Source organism: Balaenoptera physalus, assembly GCF_965194825.1.
Source record: "Balaenoptera physalus genome assembly, chromosome: X".
Taxonomy (NCBI): domain Eukaryota; kingdom Metazoa; phylum Chordata; class Mammalia; order Artiodactyla; family Balaenopteridae; genus Balaenoptera; species Balaenoptera physalus.
The window spans coordinates 101,784,870-101,805,327 of NC_138903.1; the positions used below are offsets into that span (position 1 = coordinate 101,784,870).

The following is a 20,458-nucleotide window of genomic DNA, read 5'->3' on the forward strand; positions in this document are numbered from 1 at the left end:
TGTCTTTTTTTTTCTTTTTTCTTTTTTTAGGCCACACCCAGTGATCAAACCCAGGCCCCGGCAGTGGAAGCATGGAGTCCTAACTATTGGACCACCAGGGAATTCCCCCTTTGCATTGCTTTAACCAATCCTAACAAACTCATTAATCCCAAAGTTAATATTTATTAACTCAAGAGGGATTTGGACAAATGTATGAATGATCACTATTACTTAAAAGAAGCTATGACATACCTAATCTTCAATGTTGATGACAATAAGCACTATTATGTTCTATCTTGGTTAGAATTCCTGCTATGATACTTACAAGATGCAAGATAGACAAGTCGTTTAAGCCCTCAAATTCTCAGATTTCTCATCTATAAGCAAGGGACCATAACATTATTAGCTATCTTATAAGATTGTAGTGAGGATCGCGTGAGATATTTACATAAAACACATAGTATATTATAACAGTTTCTTTTTTCTAGGTTCACTTTACCAATAGAACACTGAGCTGAGTGAACCATGAATTATCAGCATAGCAGTTCTTAAATTCCTCTGTACTATCATGCTACCAGCACTAATAAACATTTTCCTCTGTGCTGCTCTTGAAGTTACATCCTTATCGACTCACCCCATGTTTCTGCCTCTCCTAACTCTTGTGTTTTCACTATATGATCCAGTAACTTGATTCCAATTCTTGCTTACTGTCTCTAATGCAATCTCAGCTTTTGACCTCTGTGTTTCTAGTATGTTTATCTGATATCATGAAATCCATTTAAATATCTGTTCCAAATCCTTCTTAAAGAATATATCTTAGATGTTTTGCTTTGTGTAAGCAACACAGGTCTGTTAAAAGTCCTGAAGAGTTTTTATTAGAGTAGTATGTAAAAGATACAGATTGCTGAATTTTGCTTAGTTTACCTTGGCCAAAGGAAAGTAAATAAAACATCACATAAAATTATTAAACCTGTTATGTCCAGTTAGAAAATATAAGGTTGAGGAAGAGTTTTTAGTCTTCTTTAGTATTACATTGGAAAGTCTCCTCTTTATAGGTAAACATGGAAACATGCCATATGCCTTTTGGGCAAGCTTGTCTTACAATAATTATTTTCCTCTTCTTGCAGTATGTGAGAGAAAATGATGAAATAGGGCCTTTTCAAGCAAAATCCAAATTCCTAAAAGGAAAACCTAGGCAACTATCGCATTACCTCTAAGCAGGCTATACCTGTGAGAGAAACAAAACAAAACAAAACAATGTTAATGGCATTTCAGTAAAGCCTGTTAAAGGAATTACAGTATCAAGATAGATTAAAACCCCAGGAGAAAAGATAAATTCCAAAACGGTTTAGATTCTGTATTTCCTTAAACAGAATAATATAGAAACATTTGGACCAAAATCTGTGTCTAAAACGAAGGTTGGAATGAAATGATAAAGAATCAAGTTGGGCATCCACCAAAGTCTATATTTGTTTACCTTAATTTTTGCTTCAATTTTGCTTCAAATCTTCATCACTATACATGGCAAAGTGTGGTTGTTACAGGTTTATGGTTTTTTGTTTCTCTCAATCAAATAAACGTATGACATAAATCTCTGTGGGACTGTGATTGAAATGACTCTGAGCCTGGTGGCAGTGTACCCAGATTATAAGGCTTTTTTTGATTGATGATGAAATTTCTTTTAAAGACTGAATCTGTAAACCTGAAGCTCTCAAGTGATAACTGGATCACATGTGACCCTAAAATCCAATGCTTCTCTCTGTGTGGCAACAAGACTATTTCTTCTTAACCATGGTCATGATCGTGACCCCAGTTAGCCTATTTGTGAGTTGTCAGAAGGAAGGGTCAAAGCTCTGTTCCCTAAACAAGAGAGTGTGATCAAATATTGCAGGATATTTTAGATGTGTTTTGCGTTGGTGAGGCAGTCAGAAATTTCAACATCCACTTACATTATAAGTTTAGGTTGGCAATGCTGACCCTCAAGAAGATATTTACATCTGCTAAAGCACTTTGTCTACAATTATGGTATGATTCCACAAAGTAGGAGAAAATATATTGGTTGAGATGACCTCATGTTTCACACTTCCAGGAATTAACAGGCGTATTAACGTAGGAAACTAACATACTTTGCCACTCTTTTGTGGTTTTAAAAGTCTCTTTATTAAAACAGCTAACCATAGTCATTAAATAATGGAGTAGATAATTCTAAGGTACTAATTAGTAAACAATTAGGTTATCCTTGATAACTTCATCCACTTCTTCCATTTTGTATTTCTTAAACACTCCTTAATAAAATCTTCATCTTAAATACGTACCTCTACTTAGAAGAAATCCTTTTTTTCCAGGACACATACATAAAGCTCCAGAGGACTTTAAAATTTCCTTAGCTGGCTATGACTTCTCCTACTGGTCATAGGCAATAGACTTTTGATAAGTTGGCAAAACCAAAGATATAAACACACCGTACTGTTTGACTACTAGCATCGTCTCCACTGCCATAACCTTAACTCAAGTCACTATTTTCTCTGGACTACTAGAGTAGCCTCCTAACTGGCTTTTCTGCTTCCACCCCTCTACCACTTAATAATTATGTGGCCTTGGGCAAGTACCTTAGCCTCTTTGCGCCTCCATTTTTTCATCTGAAAAATAGGGATGATAATACTACCTACCTTATAGGGATATTGTGAGGATTAGAATTACTTAATACATGTCTAGCACATAGTAAGAACTTAAAGAACTTTAGCTAGTATCATTGTCATTATCGTTATCATTAACATACTCCACTGGCTAATAATATCTAGCAGTGAAAGGTAAATTATTTCTCTTAATTGCACGAGAGTCCTGTGCAGCGGACATTATTATTATCCCCATTTTATATGTGAGGAAACTATGGTCCAGAGAAATTAAGTAACTTGTTCAAGGTCTCAGTTGAGAAGTGGCACAGTAAAAATTTGAATAGAAGCATGCCTGAGAGCTAAACCAAGGCTCTTAATCACTGTAACTTCTGGCAATAATCTATATGACTTAGTATCTTTTCTCAGTCCAAAAATTCTTAGCTGCTAACTCCTTCTAAACTATCTCCATAAAACAGTGATTACCAGTTGCTAAGTGCTGCCTGCTTAGCTTACATAAAATCATTAAATGTATTCATTAACAACTTTCATCGACTTTCAAATCAACCTACTTTTTTTTAAAAATTGGAGTATAGTTGATTTACAATGTTTCAGGTGTACAGCAAAGTGACTGAGTTTTATACATATACATACATATGTATATATATATTCTTTTTCAGACTCTTTTCCATTATACAAGATATTGAATATAGTTCCCTGTGGTATACAGTAGGTCCTTACTCTTTAACTATTTTGTATATACTAGTGTGTATCTGTTAATCCCAAACTCCTAATTTATCCCTCCCCCTTCCTTTTCCCCTTTGGTAACCATAAAGTTGTTTTCTATGCCTGTGAGTCTATTTCTGTTTTGTAAATAACTTCATTTGTATCATTTTTTTAGATTCCGCATACAAGTGATATCATATCATATTTGTCTTTCTCTGACTTACCTCACTTAGTATGATAATTTCTAATTTCATCCATGTTGCTGCAAATGTCATTATTTCATTCTTTTTTATGGTGGAGTAATATTCCATCATATATATATATATATATATATATATATATATATATATATATACCACATCATCTTTATTCATCTGTTGATGGACATTTACATTGTTTCCATGTTTTGGCTATCGTAAATAGTGCTGCTATGAACATTGGGGTGTATGTATCTTTTCCAATTATAGTTTTGTCCAAATATATGCCCAGGAGTGGGATTGCTGGATCATATGGTAACTCTATTTTTGGTTTCTTAGGGAATATCCATACTGTTCTCCATAGTGACTGCACGAATTTACATTCCTACCAACAGTGTAGGAGGGTTCCCTTTTCTCCACACCCTCTCCAGCATTTATTATTTGTAGGCTTTTTGATGATGGCCTATTTTCTTATATGGACTTATATTTACTGGCTTCTTTTTCAAAATACCATAAACCCAAATTATTACAATGGCATTTTTAAAGGTTTTTTTCTCATTATGAAAATTTACCCATAGTCCCAATTCACAGAGACAGCCAAAGGGATGTATTTAGTGATAAGATTTTTACATATTTGTTTCCAGGCTTTCCTACTAGCACAAATTTTTATTTTATTCATTATTTATTTCATTTATAAATATTTATAATATTTATTTATTTTATAAAATCATATAAGCATTTTTATCATTACATACTCTTTACAGATATTATAACTGTATACTATATATTATATAGTACTCTATATTATATAACCACATACTACTTGATATGTACATCTGTTATGGGATCATTAGATTCTTACCAATATTCCTTTATTATACATAAACTTTCTATTAATATTATTATTAATAAAGCATTTTTCTTATTTATTATTTCCTTATATTAAATTCCAAGAAATTCATGTATTCAACCATAGGGTAGAAATATCTTAATTCTCTTAATAAACATTGCCAATTGCTTCCCAAAAGGTTTGTACTAATTTACATTGTCAGTAGTAATATAAGTAAGAATTTTTTTTTTGGCTGCACCACAAAGCTTGTGGAATCTTAGTTCCCAGACCAGGGATTGAACCCGCACCCTCAGCAGTGAAAGCACAGAGTCCTAATCACTGGATCACCAGGGAATTACTTAAGTAAGAATATTTTTGCCAGTATTAAGAATGTTCAGTTTTTAAATATCATTATATATGACACAAAAGAGAATGTTGGTTCTTCTGCTTTAGGCCAACGTGGCCTGAAGGAACCAGACTTACCCTCCCACCTGAAACAACCAAAAATTTGGGCAATGTATATAGAACTATGGCTTTCAAAACACTGAATATCAGTCAACAAAAACGGTAATAACTGGGGTATGAGACACAAAAGAAGTAAGACCTGCAAATGCCCAATCTTAGTGCTTTGAGAGAGTTTCCAGAAACTTCTTCAGCTGGAAAAAAGAGGATCTATGAAACACCTACAGCTAACAATAATCCTGATGGTGAAGGACTGAATGCTTTCTCTCTAAGATCAGGAACAAGACAAGGGTGTCCACTCTCACTAATTCATTGAACATTTTACTAAAGTTTCTAAACAAAATAAGAAGGCAAGAGAGAAAAAGAAAGAAAGAAAGAGAGAGAGAGAAAGAAAGAAAAAGAAAGAAAGAAAGAAAGAAAGAAAGAAAGAAAGAAAGAAAGAAAGAAAGAAAGAAAGAAAGAAAGGAAGGAAGGAAGGAAGGAGAGAAAAGAGGGAAGGGGGAGGTAGGAGGGTGGGAGGGAAGTGGAGAAGGAAGGAAGGAAGGAAGGAAGGAAGGAAGGGAAGCAGGCAGGCAGGCAAGCATCCAGATTGGAAAGGAGTCTTTATTCACAGATATGATCATCTATGTAGAAAATAAATGGAATCTATAATAACGCTACAAGAACAAATAAGTGAGTTTGGCAAAGTTGCAGGATAGAAAATCTGATAAAGATGTGAAGACCTGTACACTGAAAACTACAGACCATTGCTAAAAGAAATTAAATAAGACATAAATAAATGGAGAGATGTATCATCTTCATGGGCTGGAAGACAATATCGTTATGATGCCAGTTTTCCCCAAAGCCTCAGCAGGCCTTTTTTGGAGAAATTGACAAGCTAATTTTTTTTTTTTGCATATGAAAATGCAAAAAATCTAGAATAGTGGAAAAAAGTTGGAAAAAGAAAACAAACTTGGAAGACTAAGACTATGAAAATTCAAGACTTACTACAAAGCTACACTAATCAAGATAGTGTGGTACTGGTGTAAAGATAGAGAAATAGATCAATAGCACAGAATAGAAAGTCCAGAAATAAACTCCTACTTATGGACAAATGACTTTTGACAAAGGTGTAAAGACAAGTCAGTGGAAAAAAGACAGTTTCAACAAATATTGCTAGCACAATTTAATATCCATATGCAAAAAATACAAAGTTGGATCCATACCTCACATCACATATAAAAATTTACCAGTAGTACATCATAGACTTATGCAAAACCTAAAACTTAAAACAGAGGAGGAAATATTTCTGGCTTTGATTTAGACAAAGATTTCTCAAATATGACACCAATAGCACAATCCATAAAAGAAAAAATTGATAAATTGGACTTCATCAAAATTATAAACCTCTGCTCTTTGAAAGACACTGTTAATGGAATGAAAAGACAAACCACAGAATGAGAGAAAATATTTGCAAACCATATGTAAGATAAAGACTTGCATTTACACTATGTATATAACTCTCCAGAGTAATAAGAGTCATAAGTAATAAAAAGAAAGCAAACATCCAAAAAAAAAATGAGCAAAAGATTTGAACACTTCACCAAAGAAAATATCTGGATGGCAGAGAAGCACATGAAAAGATGTTCAACATCATTAGTCATCACTGAATGAAAAATAAAACTACGAGACACTACTACACATCTATTAGAATTGTTAATATTAAAAAAAAATTAACCATACCAAGAGTTGACAAGGATGTGGAAAAACTGGAACCCTCATACTCTGCTGTTGGAAATGTAAAATGGTAAAACCACTTTGGAAACAGTATGGCAATTTCTTAAAATGTTCAACATACACCCACCATATGATTCAGCTCTTCCACTCCTAGGTATTTACTCAAGAGAAAAGAAAGCTCATATACGTACAAAGACTTACACATGAATGTTAATACAATATTTATTTGGAGTAGCCAAAAACTGAAAACAACCCAAATGTCCATCAATAGGAGAATGGACAAACAAGTTGGATTATGTCCATACAATGGAATACCTTTTAGTTATAAACAGAATGAACTATTGATACAACATAACAATGTGGATGAATCTCAGAATAAATATGCTGAATGAAAAAAGCCAGAAAAGAAAAAAAGAGTACCTAATGTATGATTCCATTTACATAAAACTCAAAAAATGCAAACTAATCTATATTGACAGAAACCAGATTAGTGGTTTCCTGGGGGCATGTAGAGGTTGGGAGCATGGGGAGAGAAATCACAAAGGGGCACAAGAAAACTCTTGGGGGTGATAGGTGTATTCACTATCTTAATCGTGGTGATGGTTGCATGGGTATATATATATATATGCCAAAATTTATCAAATTGACACTTTCCATATGTGCAGTTTTTTGTATGTCAATTATACCTCTATAAAAATGTTAAAATTGACAAACTATTCATTGTAAAATGAACATGGAAAATATTTTTTAAGATTAAAATTTCAGTAAAATAAAAATTAATGCAAAAAATATTTAAATGTTTTGATAGCAGTTAATATAAATTGATCAAAGAATTAAATTGGATGAGCTGAGTTTACTCTTAATATGCTTTCTTGACAAAAATAGTGAAATGTAATTCTGAGTCAAATATTTGTACATAATTAGGAAATCGACATGTCCTTAGAGTCCAAACATCTACTGTATCAAAATGACCCAAAATGTTAGAATAAAAATGGCCTAGCCCCAATGATAATTGAGGTAATTGTGAATTATATCCCCTCGATGAGTTTGCAATGTAGTTGTAGAAGAAAGACTTGCATATAATAGTTAAATAATAATTAAATTATAGAATATGTGATCCCATTTATACTTGTATGGGGAAATCAGAGAACAGAGTTAAGGAAATCTTTATGGAGGGGTTGGAACTTGATCTGAGCCTTGAAGAATGATGGCCTAGACAGAGCAGAGGGATAAGACATCTCAGGAAGGGGCAAACATAGAAATGAGCACATGGTGTTTTAGGAACAGGATTCAGCGTGGCCTGACCAGGGCAAAGGGGGCATGTTGGGGAGAATAGAAAATAAGCTTGCATAGGTAAGATGGAACTGGGTTATGGTTGGTCTTGAAGTCAGAAAGAGGTGATTAGATTGGATTCATTAGATAAATTTCTCAAAGAGGATCTGGCATCATTATGTTCCATGAGTTTAAGCAGAGGGCAACTGGAGTGGGGGAGATTAACTGTTATGTTAGACTAAAGTAGAGATATTAGAATGTTTAGGAGACAAATTTAAGAGAGATTTTATAGGAGGACTCAACAGGACTTGGAGACAGATTAGACCTTTATTCCCTCACATCACTAGTTCTATTCCTTGACATTTGATTGATATCTAGCGTTAATTTAATATTTACATCTCCTTTCACATCTATATTCAAGAATAATTACATAGTCACATTTATGTAATCTAAGCCTGGGATCTTTTCTCTTCTTATTCAAGCATAATATATCATCTAATTCTTCCGGACTAATTTATTCAGTATAAATAATTCTGAGTTCACTTTCATTGATGTATAAGTGTGTTCTATCATAACCTTATTTCATAATCTGATACACAATTTATTCTGATTTTCTTTGTACACAAGATTCATTTTTAAATGGATATATGAATCCTTATCTTTAAAAAGTTTGTTTAGTATTTTAAACTTAATTCTCTGATTCAGCATTACACACTAATAATTTACCATTTATTCTAGTTATTTCTTCTTACTGTTCTTGTACATTCTGAACTGAATATTATCATCAGTTGCATTCCATATGGTCCTCTGGACTCTTCTTTTGCAAAATAAACATTTCTGGCACAGAAAGCTTCTTTTTTTGTGAGATTGCTTAGAGGGTATTTGTGCTTTGGGAGAGAGGAAAAAGAGACAGCTGGCAGAGCCTCTCTCCCTCATTCTGACCCTAACTTTCTTTATTCCCACTGCACAATTTAGCCCAGAGCAGGATAAACCACGTGAGTTATTAACCCCCAACAGGCTAAGCATCCAATCTCCAGCAAATGGTTACCTTGAAAGTTGAGCAGAAAAGAGTATTTTTTGAAAATAACACTTTCAGAAGAAATTTTCAACAAATATCTTATCTGAAATAAACTTTAATGATGCTGCATCACACCATTCCATTACCCTCTTTCTACTACCACCGCATCAACCACTTTGACCTCAAGGTCAAACTCAGTCTTGGATCAAAACAAAACAAGAACAACAACAAAACTCTTCTCCGACAGTCTCAAACTCAAGCCCATCTCTTTCCTGCAATCCCCGATGCATCCCCTTTGTTCAGACCCTAGTCATCTCTCTCTTAGACTGTTACAACAGCTTCCTAATTAGTCTCCCTGCTTCTGGTCTTGCCTCTGGTCCTTTCTATTCTCCACACTGCTGCCAGAGTGACTTATCAAAAATGGTCACTTACGGGCTTCCCTGGTGGCGCAGTGGTTAAGAATCCGCCTGCCAATGCAGGGGACACGGGTTCAAGCCCTGGTCCAGGAAGATCCCACATGCTGTGGAGCAACTAAGCCCATGCGCCACAACTACTGAGCCTGTGCTCTAGAGCCCGCGAGCCACAACTACTGAGCCCATGTGCCACAACTACTGAAGCCCACGCACCTAGAGCCCAAGCTCCGCAACAGAAGAAGCCACCACAATGAGAAGCCCGCGCACCGTGACGAAGAATAGCCCCCGATTGCCGCAACTAGAGAAAGGCCATGCGCAGCAATGAAGACCCAACGCAGCCAAAAATAAATAAATAAAATAAATTTATTTTAAAAAAAATGGTCACTTACCAGCTTCCCTATTGCCTACAGAAGAAAGTCCAGCTCCCTTAGCATGGCATACAGGGCCTTTCATGATTTGGTTCCTGCCTATTTCTCCAGTGTCATCTCTCACCACTCACTTGCTTTCTACTTTATGCTCTAGTCTAGCCATTCTAAATCATTTACATTTCCTGCCACACACCATGCTGTTCCTCTTGACATAAATGACCTCCCCAAACTCTTTCCTCCGAGTAACTCTTCTTCATCCTTCAGGATTCAGTTTAGGCATCACTTTTCCAAAAAGTTTTTCTTCAACTTCTCATCTGTTGCCTTCCCTCCAGTTCACTGTGTTCTCAAAGCACTCTGTGCTTATCTCTATCATATTAGTTATTACACATTATCACCTTTTTGTCTTGTTTCCTTTCAATCAGATGTGAACTCCTAAAAGGCAGGGACTGTGTCAAATTCATATGTGTGTTCTGGCACATAGTAGATACTCAAAAATATTTATTCCAGAATAGAGAAATGCAAAGATGACTCCCATATAAGTCTTAGGATAAACACCTTATATTTGGCTCCTGGGTACCACTTAAAAGAGTGTGATCCCAACCCCTTTTGAGGCACACACATATGTGTATGAGAATTGAAATCATTAAATCTTAACATCTGTAATAGAATGATCCTTTTTTTCTCAGAATCATGTTCTAAACGCCTCTTTCCACATCATAGTTGGGATCGGCTCTCTATCCTTGCATTTAACACAAAGTTGCCATGTTTCAACGATTTGTTATTTTCAGTCCTGGTTACCTTCTCAGACTCCAGCCTTGTGAGCAACTAAATTCCACTGCTTACTGCCCTAAGGCCGAATGCAAGAAAGGTTTTCTGGCTCATAAATTTTTCCTGCTGTTTGGAGTAGAGGGCACAGAGCCTGGGTGTCATAACGGAAAGTGCTAATCTGTACACCGGGTGTATTGAAGCATGTAAATCCAATTCATAACATTCTATGACACTTTTATGAGGTTAAAAGCATCTTGCCAGACCTATTCAAATTGTATGCATGTGGGAGACTTGTGCTCATAGCTATTTTTAGAGTTTTAGATCATCTTCAACAAATATGCCAAGGTACCCTCAGTAGTCTGTTAGAGATCAAAAATGTTTCCAAAGAAATGTGCCAAGGTCCAACTCCTTCTGATTACAGAATGCTGATTCTTATTGTAGGCTAAGCAGGTCTACCAGCTTTCTAATAAGGAGCAAAACAGACTGCTTATCTGCTGACTTCAGAGAGAGTATCAGTAGGTGACAGTGAGCACCAGCTCTTATACATGGCTGGCAGTAGGAAATCTCATGTGCTGTCGGAGAGGGAAACTGGAGTTTTTGAGGAGTCAGTGTGCCATCTTTGGTGGAAATACTATATATTGCTACCTCTCTTCAGGATATGCCTTCGTCTACTGTCATCTTATCCCGTTCCCTCTTTCTTTCTTTTCTGTGACTTTGGGTCATCCTTTCCTTGTAATTCGTTCCTGCCCTAGCAGGTTTTAGTTAACAACAGAGTCACAGTCAATAATATGACACATCTACTGAAAATTGATGACACAATTGTGTACTATTTCAATAGAAGTACATGAATCAGGTTAAAGGAGATAATATCTTCACTTTACTTCTTGTTAATCAAAATACAACTGAATATTTGGTTCCAGCATGAGAGCTACACTTGAAGAGAATAAACAGAAATATTCAGTGAGCTTGAAAATCAAGTGTTACAAACACCATTTATTGGGAAAAGTTTTAAATATATTTTCCTGGACAGTGTTTCTTGATGAGTAGTCTATAGACTATCTGCATCAAAATTATCTGGGATGCTTGTTAAATTTTCAGATTCCTAAGATCCATCCCAGACCTATTGAATCAGAGTCTCTGGGGATAGGACTAGGCGATATAGATTTTTACCATGCTCCCTAGACAATTATTTTGCATATTAAAGCTTGAGAACTAGTGATTTACAAAGTACATAATAATGGCTTTCAACTATTTGTAAGGGTTCTTCTAGGAAAAGGAAAAGATTAAATTTGAGTTGCTCAAGAAAGGAAAAGATTAGTTTTGTGTTGTTCAAGAAGGCAGAACTTAAACTATGGATGAAAGCTATAGTAGGAAAGTCCAAATATAAGGAAGATATTTTTAAAGCAATTAGATACAGCCATCAATAGAAGTAGTAACTGTCTTGCAAAATAGTGAATTTTTACCCCTGGAAGTGTTCATATATAGAGGATAGAGAGTTCTCTTTAAGGGATGATGTAGTAGGAATTCTTACATTGAGTTGGAAGTTGAGCAAAGTGACTTCTTGAGTCTCTTCTAGCTCATATGTTTGATGAATTTATACAAAACACTTCAAATCATTAAAATTATGTCATGGCCTCCAAAGTTGATATTCCTGGTCTCTTTGATCTTTCCTTCATTTAGCATTCATTTATAAGCAACTACTATGTGCTGAACACTGTGCTAGGTTGTAGAGATACAATGGTCAACAGGCAGCAGTGTCCCTGTCTTCATGGAATTTATAGTGTCATGAGTAAATGGTAAAAGTACAGTTACATTAGGGTTTCACTGACTGAAACCGCCCACCCTGGCCAGGTATCACAGTAACCATTTGCGTGAGTTATCTTGTGACAGGAGGTCCTGGTAAGGAACGTGGAACTAACAAGCCACCACCAACCAGAAGAATTCGGGAAAGGTAAAAAGGACAAAGGAGACACCGGTCCATATGTCCTACTGACCTCCCAGAATCCTTCTCGCTGGAATCCATCTTGGCTGAGTGATGTGCATGCCACCAGGAAGGACACTGAGTCAGAGTGATTGGCCAGAGACAACCTGGAAACTAACCCCACTACCATAAAACCTGAGACTGCGAGCCACGTGGCAGAGCAGTTCTCCTGGGTTCCCTTACCCTCCTGCTCTCCACCCGGGTGCCCCTTCCCAATAAAGTCTCTTGCTTTGTCAGCACGTGTGTCTCCTCGGGCAATTCCTTTCCGAGTGTTAGACAAGAGCCCACTCTAGGGCCGTGAAAGGGGTCCCCCTTCCTGCAACAAATGGCAACTCTGGTGGGGCCTCTTCTTCACTATGACTGACATTCTCACCACTCGGAGTACTCGGGGACAAGCTCTCCCACCTACAGACCAGACCCAGTGGCCACAACTGGGACCCTTTTATCCCTGGTCTCCTCCTGACGTGGACGACTGGCCAGGGTTCCCCAACCGGGTAGGGAACTTTATTGACCTCTTTCGCCTTCCCTCTCTCTTTCCTCTTTTCAACCCCTCTTATCCTACTCTTTTTTCTTCTGTCCTGGTCCTGGACGCAGGAGTCTGGTTGAAGGGCCTCAGCCTGATCTGAGGGTCGGAGCCTGATCACCTCCAGTGGGCAGAGAACTTGAATTCTGGTTCTGGTCTGTTATCTGGTCTCTGGTTTCTGGTAGGGCCGAGTTCCCATCCTCCCTTCCTTCCTGGAATCCCAGGGAAAAGTCCCATAACACCTGGGCATCTGCAGGTGGCAGGAGACGTCCATAAGGCCACCCCTTTTGTCCCCCCTCCTTCCCCTCTTCCTTCAACCTGGCCTCCTTTCCTCCCTTTGAAATCTTTGAAGACCCAAGGTATTTCCAGTTACTCTGTTAGTACTTGGATCTGAAGTTCTGTGTCTCTGTAGAAGGCTTTCTGAGAGACTGCAATCTTGTATTTAAGGGAGTGTCTGATTAGGACAGCCAGGCCTGTGTTTTATACTTTGTGTTCTGTATTGTGATTTGTGATGGCCATTCTGCCTTGTGAAATGGGAAATTCTGGTTCCGTTAAGCTATGAGATCTCTGGTTGTGTTTGTCTATATGTCTGTGTGCATTATATACATGTCCTTACATTTGGATGGTATTGTCAAAATTTGTCAATGAGCTCTACTTAATTGGCTTAGAGGAAGTTAAGTGCTTATATAAATTCTGAAAAATATAGAATATAACTGGCCAGAATTAATTTCAGGTTCATGTGAACTGGGAAATATTCAGTATTTAATATCTGGTATTAAATTTAGTTTAAGTTTGTTAATCTAATTAATATAGACATGTCTTTAGAGTCATCAACATTAAATGTAATAACTATATTGTGCCTAGGTTTAATATAAGCTAAATAAAACCTTGTTATATCTGTTACAAATTTGTCAGCAAGGAAAGTAATGCAAAGTGAAGAAACTTTTTTTTTTTTGACCACAACAAAAGCAACAATGATTGCAATTACCAAACATGAAACACACTCATACTATGTCATAATATTGACATTCAGTCCAGTAAAGTGAAGAAACTTTTAAGGAAAGAAATGTATATGAGATAAGAGCTTTGGTTGAACTTTTCAAAATAATTATATCTTAGGAATGTCTACCTAAAAATAATCTCTCCAGATATTTGACAACTTGAAAATTAGAATTGTGCTAAAATAAGTTAAGTGATAGAAGGCTTGTGGAAAGTAGACCCCGAGAAAAGAGTTTCGTGCATGGTCAGGACTAAGTTTAAAATAAGTTTAATTGAGTAAATGAATTTTAAAAGTAAGCTGGTACAAAACTTGAATTTGGCTTTTCTCTCTGTTAAGAGGACAAGTTTTCTTAAAATGTTGAACTGCCTTTGATAAGAGATTTTAAGTTTCTTTACATTTTAAGTGATCTGTTCTACATTTGTCTTTGAAATCTTTTATTGTTACTTTGGGTAAGTGAATAGCTGTTGTTTCACAGTGACCTATGATCCTATCTGACTGAGTGTTCTAAACCCTTTTTGAAATGTTATCAGTCATAATTCTAGTTATTATCTTCAAGTGTTGTATGTCACAGCAGTAACCAAGTTTCTTTGTCAATTGCATTGTAATCAATTTTAAACATGCCTTCTTAAGTCTTTTGTAAGATTTAAAGAAAGGACTTTTGAATAAATACAGGTTTCTGACTTTCAGACCATAATGCTGAACTAGGTAAGAAATTGAAGAATTCTAATGGGAAAACTGATGGCTTCATAAAGCTGTTAACAAAAAGTATTAGTACATAGGACTGAGTGAACTGGTGAATCTGGTTATAATTTTTATAGTTTCTATCTAAAATATTACTGGTTTAAATCTGTGTTTTCCAGGTGCAAGGAAAACCTTCCCCTCAAACTAATTATGACTTACAGTAATTTGATAAATTATACCGTTGTAAGCAGAATTGAAACATTTATCTTTTCTCTCTATCTGCTCCCTCCAGAGATTGGAAACTCTTAGGTTCCCAGCAGCTTTATCAGATAAATTAGGAGGGCTACCTCACTAACAGGTACAGAAATCTCAAGGTATTTTCAGGACCTTGAAAAAGGAGGAATTCACCTAAATTTGTAAGGTGAAATCTGTGACAAGCCCGTGGCGTGGCTTTTCTGGCCCAGGGAGGCCTTTTATCAATTAATCAGACTTAATTTGTGGACAAATTAATCTTGATTTGACTATATTTGATAAAAATGAGGGTAATTTTAGAGAGAAAGAGATGTTTCAGTGGACGTCAAAATCTAATTCTGTTTACTGAGGTCTGTATTCATTAAGACTCACTTCTCAGATAGTTCCTTGCTGTTATGTTATATTGTTGTAAAGTTTAATTGAATTATTAAAAGGACACTCTAAGTTTGTTTCTGAAGCTTATCTCAGTAATATATCTTTGGATGAAGATCAGATGCCCCACGACTTGCAACCAGGGGATTATGCATACTGGAAAAGACATAATTTAAAGGACTATCTCCAACCTGGACGGAAGAACCCTTATCAGGTACTCTTAACTAGCTTATGCACACTGAAACTGAAGGGAATTGACTCTTGGATTAATTTCCACTCACAAAGAGCCCCTGCACTGAACTGGCCTATAGAGAGGACAGCTGACCTCAAAATCACCTTAAAACAATGCTCAAACAGAGGAGAAACTACACTCACACTAGGACGAGAAAAAGACAACATAAGAAATAGACATCTTGTCCAATATCCTCGTCCTGACTCGTATGATCATTTATAATGTTTCCTTGACTTCTTGGACCTTTGCCTATGAATCAAATGTTTTTCTATCATAGGCATGATCCTATGCTAGTTTTAAAAATCAATCCACTTGTTGGGTTTGCGGCCAATTACCAGTACTTCTTGGTTACCTTGGGGAATTTCTCCACGCCAAGGCTCTAATTGGTTGGCCCTGAGAAATTTACTTTGAAAGAAAAATTATAGTCAGCTTTAGGTCACTATTGATATTACTAGATGGAATCCCCTCACCTGGCCAATTAATAATGCCTGCTCTGACCCTGGCCATAAATATGAGTTTTCGTCTATTACTCAAGCTCAATCAAAGCAACGAGCAAAGTTTCAGCCAAGGAATAAAATCTCCCACAATTATGGGATGGATTTATGTAGATAACAACAGGCTATGGTAATTTAAGTTTAAAGGCTCCTCTATGTTGGGAACAATTAAATCATACTAAAGGTATCAGTCTAGTAACACTAGGAAACCAGGCTGGGTGCCTTATGGACAGTGCCAATATATAATTTCCCTTAAAGATAAGGATTGGTACAGAATAGATGAAGTGAGATGACCTGGGATATACTGGGCTGCACCTAATGGAAGTTTTTTTGTTTTCAAATGTTATGCTTCTAAGCTTTGGTTTTCTTTCTTCCTTTTTTTTTTAATATTTATTTATTTAATTTATTTATTTTTGGCTGTGTTGGGTCTTCATTGCTGTGCGCGGGCTTTCTCTAGTTGTGGTGAGCAGAGGCTACTCTTTGATGTGGTGTGCAGGCTTCTCATTGTGCTGGCTTCTCTTGTTGTGGAGCACGGGCTGTAGGCGCATGGGCTTCAGTAGTCGTGGCACATGGGCTCAGTAGTTGTGGTTCGCAGGCTCCAGAGTGCAGGCTCAGTAGTTGTGGAACATGGGCTTAGTTGCTCCACAGCATGTGGGATCTTCCTGGACCAGGACTCGAACCCATGTCTCCTGCATTGGCAGGCAGATTCTTAACCACTGCACCACCGGGGAAGTCCCCTACTGGAAGTTCTTGACTTAAATTCTTACTCATGACCTTACTAATACCGCTAGCTATATTACATGTTTATATTTCCTGTTTTAAAAAATTGTTGTTTCTTGCATTACCAAATGTGTGACTGAGCCTCTGATAAAATGATGATATATAGTTCCATATGAGATCAATGATTGTAATAGTGTAACTCTAGATTTGGGAAGAAGCAACAAGAGGGACAATTTTCCTCGACCATAAGAGACTAGTAAGACAGGTGGTCCAGAGACTTTTGGCATGTTAAAAAGGCCTAGTCCAATAATAGCACATTGAGTGACCTATCAGCAGAATCCTTTCCAGACCTGGGAATGAACATTCCTAGCACCATGGGATGAAATGGTCATGAAATGCCTCCCAAACCGTGGTTGAATTTAAGACCCTGAATGGACCCTGACAACTGAAAATTGGCACTTGCCATCTGCCTCTGCAAAGATTAAGTCAATGGCCATTGTGGCCACTGACCTTCAGCACCTCCTGAAAGGAGTTCAGGGTGGAGATCAGGAATGAGGTACTCTGTGCTCTGAGAAAAACTGGCAGAACAGGCCTTTAGATAGTTAAATATTTTCACAAGATTTTATGTGCCCAAATTCTTGCATCTTCTTATATCCAGAAAAGCACTAAAATCATTATTGGTGATATCTGCTTTGGCCATTAAGGAGAGATATGCAATTGAAAGTCAAAATGGAGTAGCTATGGTTCAGACATCCAAGGAAATAACTAGGTGACACTATGGGTGAGATTTTGGACAAGACCTTGTATTGCTAACAACTTGAGTTTTCTGAGCTCTGTCAGACTTGGATGCCACAAGCCATTCTCAAAACAATGTCAGCTGGCAGCTGGTAACTGCAACCTTACTTTTTTAAATGTCTCCTCTTGTAACTATTACATTTTTAGACGATGAAATTGGTTTAGATTGTACATTAACAAAAAGAAGAGACATGTATGATAACCAATAGCACCTGTTATCTATGTGTTAATACCACATTAAAAGTTAAAACCTACTTAGATAAAACTAGACAACTGGGTAAAAGTCTCCCCACAGTGCCAGGTCCAGACTGGGTTTCAGGCTTATTCTCCTGAAAAGAAATGAGGTTTATTTTGCCTATTAAAATTCCAGTTGTCACTCCTCCAACTACTTCTAATTGGGTCTGTTACACCAAAATGGCAGACCAAGGGATTGAGGTTTTAATCATACAAGACTCAGATCCAGGACTTGGAACTCGGAAATATTTCCAATTCAGTGTCTATTTTCCAGTTTGAGGCAGGACCATGCCCCATTTTAACAGGAAGTGGCCAGAGCTGTCATCGCCCAGTTCCCTGAATTGAAACTGAACAGGACTCTGTGGGGCTCTGAAGTTCAAATACTTTCTGTGTCCCCTGTTTCTTGTTTGTAGGATATAGACTTCATTCAGCCTCCTTGACCTTCCTTGAGTTCCAAAGGTCAGATTAAAATAGTTGCTAATCAGCGAAGGGAGGGGATGCAGAAACGGGGGAGTCGCAGTCAAGTGGGGGTACAGCCTTGAGGCAGGGTGCTGGTTCCTCCTCAAAGAGTATGCATAACAGTATCTTTGAGTTCTTTTGCAGGAACTAAGGCCCCCACCCAGGTGGAGGATTGTAACTTCAGGCTGAGGGCAAGATTCCTGGAGCACCTCCCTATTACCTCACTACCAACCAATCAGAAAAAAGTCACAGACCCTGCAGCCCTCACCCCAAATTTTGCCCTCCTTTTCTGGGCCCAGTGATGACCATCCTGTTAGCCTCCTGTTTGGCCTTTGTCTGTTTCAACTGCTTACAAGGTTCATCTCTGACAGAGTCCAACATTTTCAGGCTAAATTGTTGTTACTATGAGGGTGAAAGCCAGTTTTGGGAACAGAATACCTCAATTTAGATCAGGTGGAAAGAGACTTCTACTCTACTAGGCAGGACTATGCCCACTCTTAGCAGGAAGTAGTTACAGAAGAAAGAGACCTCCACCCCCATTCCCAAGAAGTATCTTGAGTATGAAGTCTCTCAGGGGGGATTTGTTAGGGGAACCACTGACTGAAACCACCCACCCTGGCCAGGCACCACAGTAACCATTTGCATGAGTTACCTTGCAACAGGAGGTCCTGGTAAGGAATGTGGAACTAACAACCAACACCAACCAGAAGAATTCGGGAAAGGTAAAAAGGACAGAGAAGACACCAGTCCATATGTCCTACTGACCTCCCAGAATCCTTCTCGCTGGAATCCATCTTGGCTGAGTGATGTGCACGCCACCAGGAAGGACCCTGAGTCAGAGTGATTGGCCAGAGACAACCCAGAAACTAATCCCATCACCATAAAACCCAAGACTGTGAGCCACATGGCAGAGCAGTCCTCCTGGGTTCCCTTACCCTCCTGCTCTCCACCCGGGTGCCCCTTCTGAATAAAGTCTCTTGCTTTGTCAGCACATGTGTCTCCTCAGGCAATTCATTTCCGAGTGTTAGACAAAAGCCCACTCTTGGGCCCTGGAAGGGGTCCCCCTTCCTGCAACAGTTATAGAGTGGTAAGTGCTGTGGTGGAGGAATATAAGGTGCTAAGGGAACATAGAGAAAAGGTACCTAATTGGACTTGGGAGTCAGGGAAAGCTTTCTGGAAGAGATACTATCTAAGCTGAGAACTCAATGATTAGCAGGAGTTAGCAAGGCAAGGGAGGGAAGAGCTTGTGCAAATGGCAGGGGGCAAGAGACAGCACGCCCATTCAAGGAAATGAAGGTAGTTCAGAATGGCTAGAGCAGAAGTGCCAGGAGATACAAAATGGACTGAAATGGTATACAGTGTCCAACCTCTCTGAGCCACATAGATTATTATTAAAAGTTTGGCTTTTACCCCAAAGGCAACGTGGAACCATCGAAGGGTTCTAATACAGGAAATAATATGATCAAATATTCAGTATACAAAAAACCATTCCTTAGTACACAGAACAGTCTTTTGCTCTGACTTTCAACAGCAATGTTCTGGAAACTTACCTGCTTATCCACTGTCCAACTGGCTTTGATCTCTGGCACAAAGTTTCCTGTTACTACCACCTGGTTTCTGATTACTACCTCATAGCCACCATAATATAAACTATTGATAGAAGGTAAATGCAATATGTGGATGTGGATCCACACAGACTGATCTTAAGCTAGTTATACAACCTAAGACTCAGTAAGTGGTTCATCACCACTAGATCATAAGCTCCATGAGGACAAAAGTCTCGTTCACTAGAACCTGGCACATCTTTATTACTCAGTTAATATTTGTTGACTGAACAGTGAATCCACAAAATGGGGACTCTGGCACATACCTACCCCACTGTTGTTAGTGCTAAAAGGGATAACTATATAATGAGTATAATACCTGGAACATAGTGAGGGTCCACAAATAGTGGCTGTCATTATTATCATGAAGCTTTGTTGCTCTTGGCTCTAGAGCACCACCTTATCTCCCTACTCTAATATAATTTACAGTTGTGGCTCGATACCACTGACCCTGGCTTTTCTCCTCCTTTGCATGAGATTGCCAGTTGCCTCAACACTTGGTAATGATTTCAACATTCTCTCTATTTCTGTAACTGTGATTCTAATTTCACACAAACCAAAAAGATTAATTAAAAGGCCATTTAAAAAATTCTAATGTTGTATTGAGATTAATGCTGAAAATGTATAATTCAGAGTATTAGGAAATATATTGTTTACAACCTTCATAATAATAATCTTTGAAATTAGAGTTGTATGATATAATTAAAACTAAAAGGAAGATGAGTCAATCAAAAACAAGGAAGCATAGTAC

General features: G+C 37.6%; 1 protein-coding gene across 7 annotated transcripts in view; it reads left to right on the plus strand.

Annotated features, from left to right (window-relative positions):
• Positions 1-20,458, plus strand: part of LOC309652093 (uncharacterized protein) — a gene marked incomplete at its 5' end in the record, with an annotated part of 64,568 nt that overhangs the window by 3,503 nt on the left and 40,607 nt on the right. For 4 of the 7 annotated variants that reach the window (XM_082445622.1, XM_082445620.1, XM_082445623.1 and 1 more), the window contains one exon: positions 15,291-15,383. The exons of 2 other annotated variants lie outside the window; for them this stretch is intronic. In XM_082445622.1, the coding sequence (XP_082301748.1) occupies positions 15,291-15,383 (93 nt within the window). Of the gene's footprint in view, positions 1-30; positions 11,942-15,290; positions 15,384-20,458 lie in introns of those variants that run through there. One more of the 7 variants, XR_014258564.1, reaches the window with a different exon arrangement.